Source organism: Ambystoma mexicanum, chromosome 11 (genome assembly GCF_040938575.1).
Source record: "Ambystoma mexicanum isolate Mex_15411 chromosome 11, UKY_AmexF1_1, whole genome shotgun sequence".
Taxonomy (NCBI): domain Eukaryota; kingdom Metazoa; phylum Chordata; class Amphibia; order Caudata; family Ambystomatidae; genus Ambystoma; species Ambystoma mexicanum.
In genome coordinates, this window is record NC_090934.1 from 1,259,616,789 (window position 1) to 1,259,629,959 (window position 13,171).

The following is a 13,171-nucleotide window of genomic DNA, read 5'->3' on the forward strand; positions in this document are numbered from 1 at the left end:
CATTAATCGCATGCTGTACATAGCTGAAACGATCATCCCAGCCCTTTACTACACTATGTACCGGCTCCCATGCCGGCCACTGCATTTTGTGTCCAAGCCTCCGCCCTCATCTCCCACACCCGACAGCAATGCCATGCAATATACGAACGTAAAACAAGGTAGTGGGTAAACTGTTGCAATATGGCACTTACCCGATGGTGTGGCGGACTGGGCCGCAGCCTCCAGGTCGTGGGTGCCCCAGGGTCTGTCCCACCCGGTCATGCTGAGGGACTGCAGGCCAAGGCACAAGTCGTTGGTGTCCGGGAGCACCCTGGGCGAATCCTGCACGGAGGAGGGTGGGAAGAGCATCTTGCTTGCGACGGCCCCCTCGGAGTCTTGGAAGTCTGTTTGGGCGCAACACAAGAAATCCACGAGTTAAGGAATCCGAGTTCTGGGCTTCCCAAAAGCCACTCCAATGGCGGAGCGCAAGTGTCGTCGTTCCTATGCGCCCTCCAAACCCAGTTGGCAGCCATGCATTCTGCGGCCCCTCAGCCCACCAAAAAACATCTACCTCCCCCCACCCTACCCTGTCTGCATTACGGACTGAGCCGGCATGTGACCAGGCGGCTGCCCCGCTTCCACTCTGCTGCCTGTGACATCAGCTGTGCAACACAACAGAACAATTGCTTAAAAAGGGAGGGGTGGGCAAACATGACAGATTAGCAGCATGAGAGGAAGGTGCCACCAAGGTAGGGTGGGTAGGTTGGCAAAAGCAGACAGTGCTGTCAGACAGAAGCGCGAGTATCCAAGTCAAGCAGCCGGGAGCTGGGTGGGTGCGGACAGGGGAATCTCAGCCGAGCCCGGTGCATAGGCGCAGCGGCAGCACAGAGCGATCAGACGCGGTTAGTTCTGTGTTGCGTCGCCCAGCCTCCACCCGCCCGCGCTCCAGCCCCTCCCCGCCCAAAAAGCACTGCTCTTCAGCTTTTTTGGACCGTCTCCAGCCCTGAATCAGCAGCCCAAAGCTGCGCGAAATTCTGCTAGCATAATCTGTTCGCCTAAACTTGGCCGCTGCCTCACTGACTCCGCATTGTTTACCACTGAGTAATGGTGATAACCTTCAGCAGGCAGGCATGAAATGAACACATTGTTTTAAGCTGCAAAGGGAGTGCGCCGAAACGCCAATCGGTACGCCAGTGCAGGGAGGGCATGAGACAGCAGATGCTGCTCGAGGGAGGGGTAAGGGAGACATGAAAGGGAAACTCCAGCATACACTCGCGCACAGCGAGCGGCATTCTCCAATCTGCCGCGTCACACACGGCGGTGCAGACTAGGCAGGAGCTCGCATGCACAGGTAATTTCTACACGGGTCAACACTCATACCAAAATAGTTTATGCAGCAAAGCCTTGCCCATAAAAATATATAAAGCATGAACCAGTTATGCTCGGAGGCCGGGGGGGTCACAAACAGCTGCGACGTGTCTTGGAGAAAGTTACTCAAAAGTGGGCACCACTGCACTCCTAAACGCCGACTCCACGCACCTGTGTTCAGCCCTATGGGGTGGCACACGACGCGAAGCAGAATGGATGTCAAAAAAATCTGATCGTGTGACCACGCCCCAACCACAGTTCTGGCCCAATGGCATGGATTGGGAATTTTACGAGAGTAGAATAATACGACTACGCTGCATCTATTTCACCAGTGGTAACTTAGAAATGGTTCTAGAGTGACAGTTTGAAGACGACCACAACCAGGCGCACAATCAGATGCTAAAATGCCATTTAGTCTTCAGAGCCACATACGTTTTACGAAACGCGTTTTGTACCTCACATTAGTTTGCAAAAGTTGCTGTCCCTTTGTGTCTAGGGGGAGTGGGGACTAATTTATTGCTGTACACCTAGAGTAACTATGCCCCAGCGCAATTACATGAAGGGCGCGCAACAGGAGCCAAATGCAGCTCCTGGGTGGAACAAGGGGCGAGTACATGTAGTAATGCAAATCTAAACTTAGAACGTGATTTTGTCCACCATCACCTGCTGTGCTTTAAATGTCATTAGATTTTCTCCTAATGTTTATGGATAGATTGTCCCAAATGAGACATTACTCACCATAATAGCATTTCTAATGATTGTATCTTCTTAGATTCACATGCTGTGCATATAGCCTGACATCTAGTGGCAATCGCAGTGTATTGCATCTTTCTTTCGAAGATCGAAAGGGGACATCTACATGGGCGTGACCAACACTATCTGACATGTGTCTACCCAAAATGCCTCATGCATCGAGGTCCTTCAGATTGTGTTTAAATCAGCATTGAATTATTAGTACAAGAGAAGGTTTAAGAGGTCTATGCTCCTACTCCATGATGGGAGGAAGGGTGGGCGTATGTTAATCTAAGCAGATTAAATCAGAAATGCGATTAGTGAGAAATGCAGGTCTTCTGATGCTTGTTAATCTGTTTAGCAATACATGCTGTGCATAGACTAGCAAGGCGTACCCAGAAATGGTGGTGGGATTTGAGAAGGAACAGTAGCAAAGAGATGTCTTAGCAACACTTGTCCCACCCCAAAATCCGGCCTAGAGCGAGCATCTAGGTTGAACTGTTCTCCAGCATAGGGTCTGGCATGAATTCTCATGCTCGTGAATAAATGCATAGCAGTACACATGCACAACCACAGGAGGTGGCAAGGCTCAAAAGAATCACTTACCTCACCAGGCTCACCTTCAAGCAAGCAAGTTTTGCAGCACTGCTTGCCCGACCCTGGAATCAGTCAACAGTAGAATTTTGTGAGGGTATGCGTCGACCTCCACGTAGCAGCCACGCAAATGTCCAGCAGTGGGGGTACACCAGACAAACACCACAGTAGCAGCAATTACTCTAGTAGAATGGGTTCGACGGCCTGCCAGCAATTGATTTGCCAACTGGTGACAGTGATAGACGGAGAGCCACCTGGAAAAGGAAGCCTTGGACAAGACCTTCCCCATGGTTGACAGGACCAAGGTTCACAAAAAGCAGGGAGTTTTTTTTCAGAAACTCTTCGTACGGGCCACAAAACTTCAGCGCTCTAGCTACGTCCAGCAAGTACAAGGTCCTTTCAGCCGACGACAAAGGCATCAGAAGAATGCAGGTAACACCAAGGGCTTGTTAAGATGAAAGTCAGACGGTACATTGGGCATGAAGGAGGGGTGCGTCCGCAGCACCACCCTGGTCTTGGGGAAAGTAAAGTAAGGTGGCTTACAGGATAGGGCCTGGATCTCACCACTCATCGTGCAGAGGTGATGGCCCCAAGGAAAGCGGTCTTCCACGACAAACTTGAGCTGAATGCATAGGTTCACACAGAGCTCACACGAGCCTAGTCAGCACCACATTGAGTTACCATGTCGGGGCCGGAGCCTTCACTGGTGGGAATGAGCCAAATGGTCCCTTAATGAATTCCTTAACTAGAGGTGCAACCACAATGAAGACCGCCCCAGAGATCTAGTGTAGTGCGAGATAGCCGCCAGATGAACCTTGGAGGTAGGCAATGACATCAAATGACAATGCATTACTTACCGTAAAAGCATTTGATGTTGTATCTGCTTAGATTCACATGCTGTGCATAGGTCCGACATCCAGTGGTCACTGCGGAGTATTGCATTTTGTTTTTCGTAGTCGAAAATGGGACGTCGACAAGGTGCGTCTGTAACACTATCCCTATAGTGACATGCGTTGTACCCACAATCCCTCACGCGTTGAGGTCCCTCTGTATTTTTTCTGCCCTGAGGGAGCCTTCTATACGTGAGTGAGTACAGAAAAGAGATGTAGAAAGGTGTCTATGTTCCTTCCATCCGAGCGGGGAGGAAGGGTGGGCGCATGTGAATCTAAGCAGATACAACCATCAGAAATGCTTTTACGGTAAGTAATGCATTGCCTTCTGATGTTTGTTAATCCGCTTAGAATCACATGCTGTGCATAGACTAGCGAGCAGTACCCGGAGTTGGCGGTGGGTTATGAGAAGGAACAGTAGAGAAAAGATGTCTTAATACTGCCTGTCCCACCTGGGAGTCAGATCTCGAGTGTGCATCTAGACAGTAGTGTTTTGTAAAGGTGTGCACAGAACTCCAGGTAGCCGCTTTGCAGATGGACTCAAGGGGAACATTTGCAAATAACGCTATGGAAGCCCCAGTGCCTAGAGTAGAATGTGCTCTTGGCTTGAAGGGTAGTTCTCTCTTAGCAAGAGTGTAACAGAGTGTTGCATTGAACAATCCATCTAGATATAGTGGACTTGAGACTACATCTCCCTGCTGCCACCGAGACAAAGAACTGATTAGTCTTTCTCAGTGGTCTGGTTCTTTCCATGTAGAACATGTCAGCTCTGTGTACATCTAGTGTATGCAGACTTTTTTCTCCCAAGCTGGAAGGGTTTTGAAAGAACGTTGGTAGTTCTATTGACTGGTTTGCATGGAATTGCGAGATGAATTTTGGTGCAAACCTTGGGTGTGTGCGTAGAACCACCTTATCCTTGTGAACTGTTACGGAGGGGTCTAGAATAGAAAGAGCCTGTAATTCACTTACTCTCCTAATGGAGGTAATAGCTATTAGGAAAGCAGTCTTAAGAGTGAGGTCTTTAAGAGTTGCCTTGTGCATGGGTTCAAAAGGCGGGCCCATGAGTCTAGAAAGTACCACATTTAACCGGGTTGATGCTCTTACCTCTACACCAGAAGAAAAATCTTTTCCACTTGCTAGAATAGCAGTGGCGAGTATTAGGTTTTCTGGCTTCCCTGAGGATGTCCATACATCTCTGCGGGAGTTGTAGATGTCCAAATTCTATGATCTCAGGAGCCAGGCTGCTAAGTTCAAGGTCTGAGGGCATGGATGCAGTGTCCTGCCCTTGTCCTGTGACAGCATGTTGTACGGGCAGGGAAGTTTCACTGGGGGGAATAGGGACATCTCCATCAAGTGAGCGACCCATGGCTGCCGGGCCCACATTGGGGCCACTAGTATCATGGTAACCTGATACTGCACCACTTTGTTGAGAAGGGGAGTCGGGGGGGAAGGCGTAAACACATTTCCCTGACCATTGAATCGACAGACCGTCCCCCTTGGACTGGTTCTGGGGGTACCTGGAGGCGTAACTTTGGCATTGTGAGTTCTCCAGAGTTGCGAACAGGTCTATTTCCGGGAATCCCCATTGCGTGAAGACGTCTAAGACGATGTCTTCATGCAATTGCCATTCATACTCTTCGGGCGGGGGGGGGGGGGTCTCTGCTGAGTTCGTCTGCTAGCAGATAGAGTTCCCCTGGTACGTGTTGTGACAGTAGGAACATGTGTTTGAGAGCCCACTTCCATATATTCTGGGACAGCTTGGACAGTCCTGGAGAGTGGGTGCCCCCTGCTTGTTGATGTAGTACATGGCTGTGGTGCTGTCTGGAAGGACCATCACCGTCTTCCCTTGTAGGTGTTCCTGGAAGGCTTTTAGTGCTTTGAACACCGCCAGTAGCTCCAGTAGGTTTATGTGCTTGGATGCTGCGTTCGGAGTCCACACTCCATGAGCAGTCTGATGGGATAGGTGAGCCCCCCATCCTGTGAGGGATGCGTCCGTGGTTAGAGTGGCCTCCACCGCGGGTGTGGCAAAGGGTTTCCCTATTATCAGGTTTTCCTTTGTCCACCACTGTAGCGAGAGAACCAAGGCTTGCGAGACCACCACTAGATCGTCCCATTGTCCGCTGGCATGACACCACTGGCTGTTGAGCCACTCTTGCATTGGGCGCAGGCGCGTGAGGTACCAAATAAATACACGACGCCATCATTCCTAGCAATCGCATCGCTTTGCACACCGTCACCTCTCGACCTGCCACATATTGGGGGGATCTGAAACCGCATTTTTTGGACCCTCTCGTTGGAGGGGAAGACAAGGCCGTCCTTTGTTCGCATTAGAGCCCCTAGGAATTGTTTGGCTTGGGTCTAAGCTGGACTTCTTCTCGTTGATGGAGAAGCCTAGTTGGAACAAAAGGTCTACAGTCTTTTGGGTGTTTGAGAAGCATGTCTCGTAAGAATCCCCTGTTATGAGCCAGTCGTCGAGGTAAGGGTATACTGGGATGGATAACCTGCGCAGGTGGGCCACTGCCAGTACTTTCGTGAATACCCTTGGTGCAGATGCTATGCCGAAGGGTAGCACTCTGAACTGGTAGTGTTTGCCCTCTATCATGAACCTGAGGTATTTTCTGTGCGCTGGCAACATTAAAATATGAAAGTATGCATCTTTCATGTCCAGTGTTGTCATGTAATCTCCCTGTGATAGCAGTGGGATCACTTCCTGTAAGGTCACCAAACGAAACTTTTGGAGTTTGACAAACTTGTTCGCTGGGCGCAGATCTAATACAGGGCGCATGGTTAGATCCTTTTTGGGTACAAGGAAGTACACTGAATAAATACCTTCCATTACCTGAGATAGAGGCACGACCTCTATGGCTCCTTTTTCCAGCAGTTGGTCCACTCCTTGGAGAAGGATGGCGAGGTGTTCTGGTCTCATGCGGCGTCCCCTCGGGGGTCTGTAGGTTTGGGAACTGTTGAACTCTATACAGTAGCCGCGGGCTACGGTGGAAAGTACCCAGCGGTCTGATGTTATACCCTCCCATGCTGGAAGAAAGGATATTAACTGGCCCCCGACCGGCGTTGCATGGGAGGGGACGCAAATCTTCGCGTCACTTGGTGGTGTTGTTGGCTTGGGAGCCTCTGGGGGTGGAACCCCGGCCTCTTCCCTTGCCACGACGTTGACCCCTATTACCCTGGTAGTTGCTGGCAGAGTACTGTTGATTTTGTTGGCGTTGTCCACGAAAAAAGCGCTTATTACCAAATCCCCACCTGTTAGGGGGTTTTGAAATTTGGTCTAAGGTCTTTGTGTCAAATTCTTTCTTCGCGTTCTCCAGCGCGTCATCCACTGCTCTCCCAAAGAGGTTGGACTCCTCTATGGGTTTATTAATAAGGGACGCTTGTGTTTCCGTCTTAAAACCGGAATTGCGAAGCCAGATGTGACGCTTCAATAAAATTCCTTGTACCAAGGTGCGGCCAGCCGTCTCTGCTGCATTGATGGTATTCTTGACGATGCTCTGATTGACCAGAGAGCCCTCGTTAACTGTAGCCAGTAAACGAGTCCTTAGGGGTTCGGGAACTTCTTTGATGTCCTGTTTGAGCTTAGCCCATTTAGCATCAGCGTAGCTTGCCAATAGGGTATTATTGGCGATTCTGGTAGAGAATGCTGCGTAGGTGGTGATTCTCTTGGCTAGGGCATACAGCTTCTTCCCCTCTTTATCCGGGGGTGCCTCGCTAGTAGATAGTGGGACTCCTGCCCTTTTCCTGCTGTTGGTCACGACCAGGGAGTCCGGGATTGAGTGACCCTTAATATATAATGGCCTGATTGAGAGGGAGAGAACAGTTTCTCAATCCTCGGATTGACCCCTCTCACCAATGCAGGAGTGGAAAGAAGGTGTAATACGTCTCTTAACTGAGGCGAGGATGGGTATAACCTGGCTAGTGGGGGGTTTTTCTTTGATAATCCTCTCCACAAAAATCGGTGTCTGGGGTGACGGCCCCAGTTTCGATTTCGAAATGTGCTGCTGCCTTCTTCAGCAGTGCATTGAAGGTGGGTTGATCGACAGGCGAAGGGTTCCTGACTGGTGCAGTTTCAGTAAACCTGATGACTATACTGCTACTGCCTCTGTCAGTCGACCTAGCCGGTGACTGCCATGGATTTGGGTCGCCCTCGCCTGGGTCTTCCTGGAATCCTTCCTCACATAGGTTAGTTTCCTCGTGAAAACCTTCCTCTTCTTGTTGGTCCTCAACATAGGTGAACTCATCTTCCTCTTGGTAGGTGTCTTCCTCAGTGGGATTGTAAGAGTATATGTCCTCCTGTATGGGGTTATAAAACTTCTGGTATTTAGCCCTTGACTCTCCAGGGGTGCCTCCCTTGGTCTCTTGGGTGCCCTGTCTTCTGGGATGGACATGAACCTGTCTAGTTTGTCCATACAGGTCTGGAACCTTTCAAAGGTCCACTGAGGTCGGCCAGGACAGTCTGGGAAAGAAAAGGGGGTTTCTTCCTCCTGTAATTGTCTGGTTCTGTCCCATAACGACGAAGAAAGAGCCATCACCTTCTGAGTATCCTTCTTGCTGGCTAGGGCCTTCTGTCGCCGTCGGGAACTAGCCTGATCCGTTTTCAGGCGTATCTTTGGCCTTGTGCGCGGTTTTCGGCGTTTCACTCACCGAACGTCTCTGGCCGTCCTTAGATGCTATGCGCAAGGCTTTCGGCGATCATTCTCTTCCGAAGGATCGGTCGCCGTAGAGTCGTTGGTCGTCGAGTCCTTGGTGGCAACTGAGCGCTCTTGCGATGCGCGTCGCCGGAAATTTTGGTGTTAGCGCCCTTATTTTTAGAGTCGCCTCGATCGCCTGTCGCGGAAGCTGTGGCGGGGAGGGCCGACTACCCTTACGGTCGGCGGAAGACGCCGGTGGGCCCGGCGTCCCCGTTGGCGCTATGGCTGCCTTCGTCTTCGACGAATGTGTGCCGGGGGGTATGTGCTTTGGTGTTTTTCTGTGTGCGCCCTTGTCGCCGGGGTGTTCATCCCCATAAGCTGGGCGTGAGCCGGGCTTGTCGGGGACGGACGAGGAGCGTGAACGCTCCTTTGAGAGGTCTACAGCCTCCGTTACGGGGGCCGTGTAGTCACTGTCCTCGTCACACTCGGCGGCGGCAGCGGGCAAGGAGTTGGGCCTAGAAATGGCGTAGGCCGCCCACCTTTTGACCCCTGCGGTCATTTAGAGTTTTGGGCTTAAGTAATTTACAGGCCACACAGCTGTCCTCCTGGTGATCGAGGGGTAAGCAACGGTTGTACCGTTTGTGCTTATCCTTCCAGGTATATTTACCCTTGCAAAGCGGGCAAAACCTAAATGGCGTCCTCTCCATAGCTGAGGGTAATAAGTGTGACTACGACCTCGAAAGAGAAGGAGGGGAAAGAGAAAGGCATTCTTAAAGAAAAGAAAGACCACAAAACCCCACTCTCCCTACTGTGTATGGCCGGCGAGGCCAGGCCACGTGTTCGGCAGCGCCGAAGGATCCCCTCCGCTCGTCCTTCCGTCGAAGATCCTGCTCGTCGGAGAAACGGCTCTGCATCGAGGGAGGGATCTACGTTATTGATATTAATAACAAACGACCAAAGGTCGAAGAAACTATTTGGCAATGTCTCGAGGAGCTCCGCATAAAGGCGACCAGTAGCTGGGCGGAAAAAAACAATCTGAGGGACCTCGACGCGTGAGGGATTGCGGGTACAACACACGTCACTATAGGGATAGTGTTACACGCCTTGTCGACGTCCCCTTTTCGACTACGAAAAACAAACTGCAATACTCCGCAGTGACCACTGGACGTTGGACCTATGCACAGAATGTGATTCTACGCAGATTAACAAACATCAGAAATGGAATTACTTGAGATGCAGTGACCCTGTGAGGGTTGATCTTCTGCTAACAGCAACAAATTGCAAATCGTTTCTATTTGTGTTGTAGCATTTTAAATTAGATTACTCTCTGGCCTTGCTAAGTACCTCCTTGCAGTCCGGTGTAAGATCATAGCCACGGAACCCAATACTGCAGGAGCCAGGCCTTCAGGTTCAGAGACCCCGGGTCATCGTGCAGAATTGCACCTCCTTCCTTGGGAGAATATCTGCAACCACTGGCAGCTGGAATGGAGGGGATGCTGAGACGGCACGGGTTCTAGATCTGCCTTGGCCACACTGGTGCAGTGAGGATCATCCTGCACCCGCACCATCTGAGTCGATTGATGACTAACAGGTAAATGAGGGAACGCATACAGAAACAGGCCTTCCCAGGGGAAATAAGGAGTCCCCTCCGCCCCATGCTCATCGGGTGGGGGAACCAGCTGGCAAACCTCTAGCACTTTGTGTTTGTCGCAAACAGATCGATCTGGGGACTGCCCCTGCCGAACCTCCCACTCGTGGCAAGAATGCATCTCCCTGCTGAGAGTCAGCGACTGTTCTTTACTCCTGCCAAGAGTAACGGAAGGAATGTTCCCCTGGGCAACGGCCTAGTGCCACAAGTCCTGCCCCTCCTTGGAGAGTGCCAGATCTGGCCCCCTGCTTCTGGATGTAAACATTGTGGTGTATTGTCCGTTTAGACCCTCACCACTTTGCCCTTGAGGGACGGCAGAAACGACCCGAGGGCCCAGAACACAGCCCATCGCTTCAGAACGTGGATGTGCAGCGTCTCCTCTGGCAGCCACAGGCCTCTAGCTTGAAGCCTTTCGGTGTGGCCTACCCAGCCTTCCAGGGAAGCATCCGTTGACTGTCTCCTGGTAAGGGGCACTGGAAATTGTACCTCTGTTATTGGAGCGCACGCCCCACCATGTTACTGCTCGGTGGAACTTGTCGAGCCGGATCCTGTCCTAGAAGCTTCCAGAAACCTGGACCCCAATGGGTGTCAAGGAACTCTTGCAGCAGGCGCATCTACAAGCTGCAGAGCTGAATCAGGTATATGCACGACATGCTGAGTAGAGACTTGATGGTCCTCACTGTGGCGATCTTGGTGCCAACAGCTGCTGCACTTTGCCCAAGATGGCAGAATCCTTTTCTCCAACAGTGACACCAGGTATGACACCGTGTTGAGCAGGATCCCAGGAACAGTGCATCCTTTGATGAGTCAAGCAGGACTTTGCATAATTCACTGAGAACCCCAGTTCCGTCAGCAGGCAGACGGTGCGTGCTGCATGTTTGGCAGCAATGTCTTCTGCATGAGCCAGTAGCCCAGGCAGGGGTAAACATGTATACCTTCCAGTCAGATGGGCCGCCACCGGCGCCAAGCACTTGAAGGCTCTGGTGTGAACTTCAGGCCGAAAGGAAGTGCCTTGAACTGATAATGCTTCCCTTGAACAACTAAGTGCTGAAAATTGTGGTGTCCTGAAGCACTGAAACTTGCAGTGTCCTTTGTGTATGGGGACGTGGAATTATGAGTCCTCAAGATCAAACAAAGTCCCCCTTCTCCAGCTGGTCGAGCATGTACCGCAGCTTGACCATCCTCAACTTCTGGCACTATGTACTTCAGCCGTTGTAAGTCGAGAATTAGCCTCCAGCCCCAGCCTCCTTTCTTACGAGAAAGAACCTAGAGTATACTCTGGACCCCCGGAGTCGCTGTGGAACTAGCTCGATTGCCCCTTTTAATAAACATGCCCGAACCTCCAGCAGCAGCTGAGGGATGTGGTTTTCCCCTTCAGGTCACCAGCGGTACGTGGACACTTCGATTAAACTCCAAGGTGTGCCCGTGGGCAAGTGTGTCCAGCAACCATCTGTCGGTGAAGATAGTCTCCCACACGCCAATGTAATTCGCCAGCCGGCCTCCCACACGTGTGGGAGCCCAACATCCTAGTCAATCTTGCTAGGAAGTAAACAGGCCACCTTGCGGCCCCAGATGACAGCATCCACCACCTAAGGCATTTAAGCAACCCCTGTTGGCTCCCTGGGTCGAGGAGAGGGAAGGCTGGCAGTAAGAGGAAGAGCAGTGTTAGGGAGAATTCTCATTCTATGGCTAATTTCCCTCACCTAGTGAGTCCCCCAGCAGCTTTGCTGGATTTCTGAAGTTTTTTTCCACTTGGTAAGTGTGCCTCTTTTTCCCCACTCTTACCTGTGTTTTGTCATGTGCACTACTTGTGTGATCTTGGACTCTGGTGCACACCACTCCATGAGCCCAACGTGTGTTACACAGCACCTTCAGTGCGGTAACACAGGGTTGTCTAAGACTTCCAAATGACTCCTTTTTCTGGGGCGGACTACTGTCCCCCAGAAACAGGTAAAGTTGCCATTAACTTTAGTCACTTTAAAACTACAGACCCAGTACAACCCATCTTACCTGGAGTACTGGAAAGGGTTAAATCCTACCCCTTGTTTGTGCCTCTGAGCTTTGTTTTGAACTTTTAACATTTAGACTTGGCTTGTGGCAGTGGTATCTACCTTAATTTTTCTACCGCGATTATACTATATAAACGTGGTATTGTTTTAGGCTATTATATTAGCCTCGAACATAAACCCGCTTGACCAAATATTCTTTTGGCTCCGGTTGGGTTTAGTCGCCATTCCTTTTTGTTAAAGTCCTCCTTGTGTTTTACTTTGCGCAGCAAACCAGAATTGCCTTCTTTGTTCACTGTCTTTTGGCAGGCTTCTGCCAAGAAACCCTCCTCTGGGCGCCTGGATGTCTAGGTGGGCTGAATGAGAGAGAGGGGTGTAGTCACCCCCTGCACAGGATATCCTAGGAAACCCAAGTCGCACTTTGCCATGATTGGCTGAGGTGGTTGTCCGGGCTGGACAACCCCCCTGCAGCGTGATTGACAGCCAGGCTGTGAATGGGGGCTTTTCGCATAAAAGGCAGGACTCTTGGGCTGGAAGTCAGTCGCCACTGGAACTACAAGGAAGGAGAAGCGTAAAAGACGGCTGCTGCAACTACCCCGTCCCGGTGAAGCCCTGCTGCAGTCCTGAGCTATCTACCCTTCGACAACCAGAGAAGATACAGACCGGAGTCTTCTTCCCTTGAGCCTGGTGTGGTCAACCAGCTCATCTTCCACAGCCAGAGGATCCTCTTCGGGGTCGAAATCACTGCACCGTGCTGTAGTGGTCCGGATAGTCATCTGAAGAGCCTCTCCTGTTTTAAAGAAGCACACCTTTTATTCACCGTCGCTGCTGCTAGCCTCATCCCCGAGTAGTGCAGACCTCTCCAGACGTCCTTCGTCTCCACGACCGAAGCTCCAGGAACCATGGGTCTGCAGGAAACTACCAGGAACAACTGCCGTGGCACCAGCTTGGTACTGTGTCTTACTTCGAGGAAATAGGGTGAATCCTTTTTCTCCTCATCCAAGGCTTGCCCTGGTCTTCCTTCCCTCATAACTTTTGCTTCCTCTGTTGACAATATCCAAGTACTCCTGGCAACATTGAATCTTGAACTGTTTGATCCTTAACAGGAACCGGGTTCCACTTGACACTGGCTCCGGCCTGTTGACTTTTCTATTTCTGTCAGCGAGTGCTCAGATTGTCTGCCTTGACAAAAGTATTGCCTATGATTTTTACCCCCAACTCTCTGGTTAACCCAGGTGCTAAGTGTGTTTTGCCCCGGTAACATTGTGTGCCGCGGATACACGCATCTTTAGTAAGACCGAACTGTCAAAAAGT

At 51.1% G+C, this 13,171-nt stretch overlaps 1 protein-coding gene across 4 annotated transcripts in view; it reads right to left on the bottom strand.

The window, feature by feature from the left end:
• Positions 1–13,171, bottom strand: part of CPEB1 (cytoplasmic polyadenylation element binding protein 1) — a 517,982-nt gene that overhangs the window by 409,317 nt on the left and 95,494 nt on the right. For 3 of the 4 annotated variants that reach the window (XM_069624702.1, XM_069624701.1, XM_069624700.1), the window contains exon 3: positions 192–383. In XM_069624702.1, the coding sequence (XP_069480803.1) occupies positions 192–383 (192 nt within the window). Of the gene's footprint in view, positions 1–191; positions 384–1,094; positions 1,158–13,171 lie in introns of those variants that run through there. The other variant, XM_069624703.1, reaches the window with a different exon arrangement.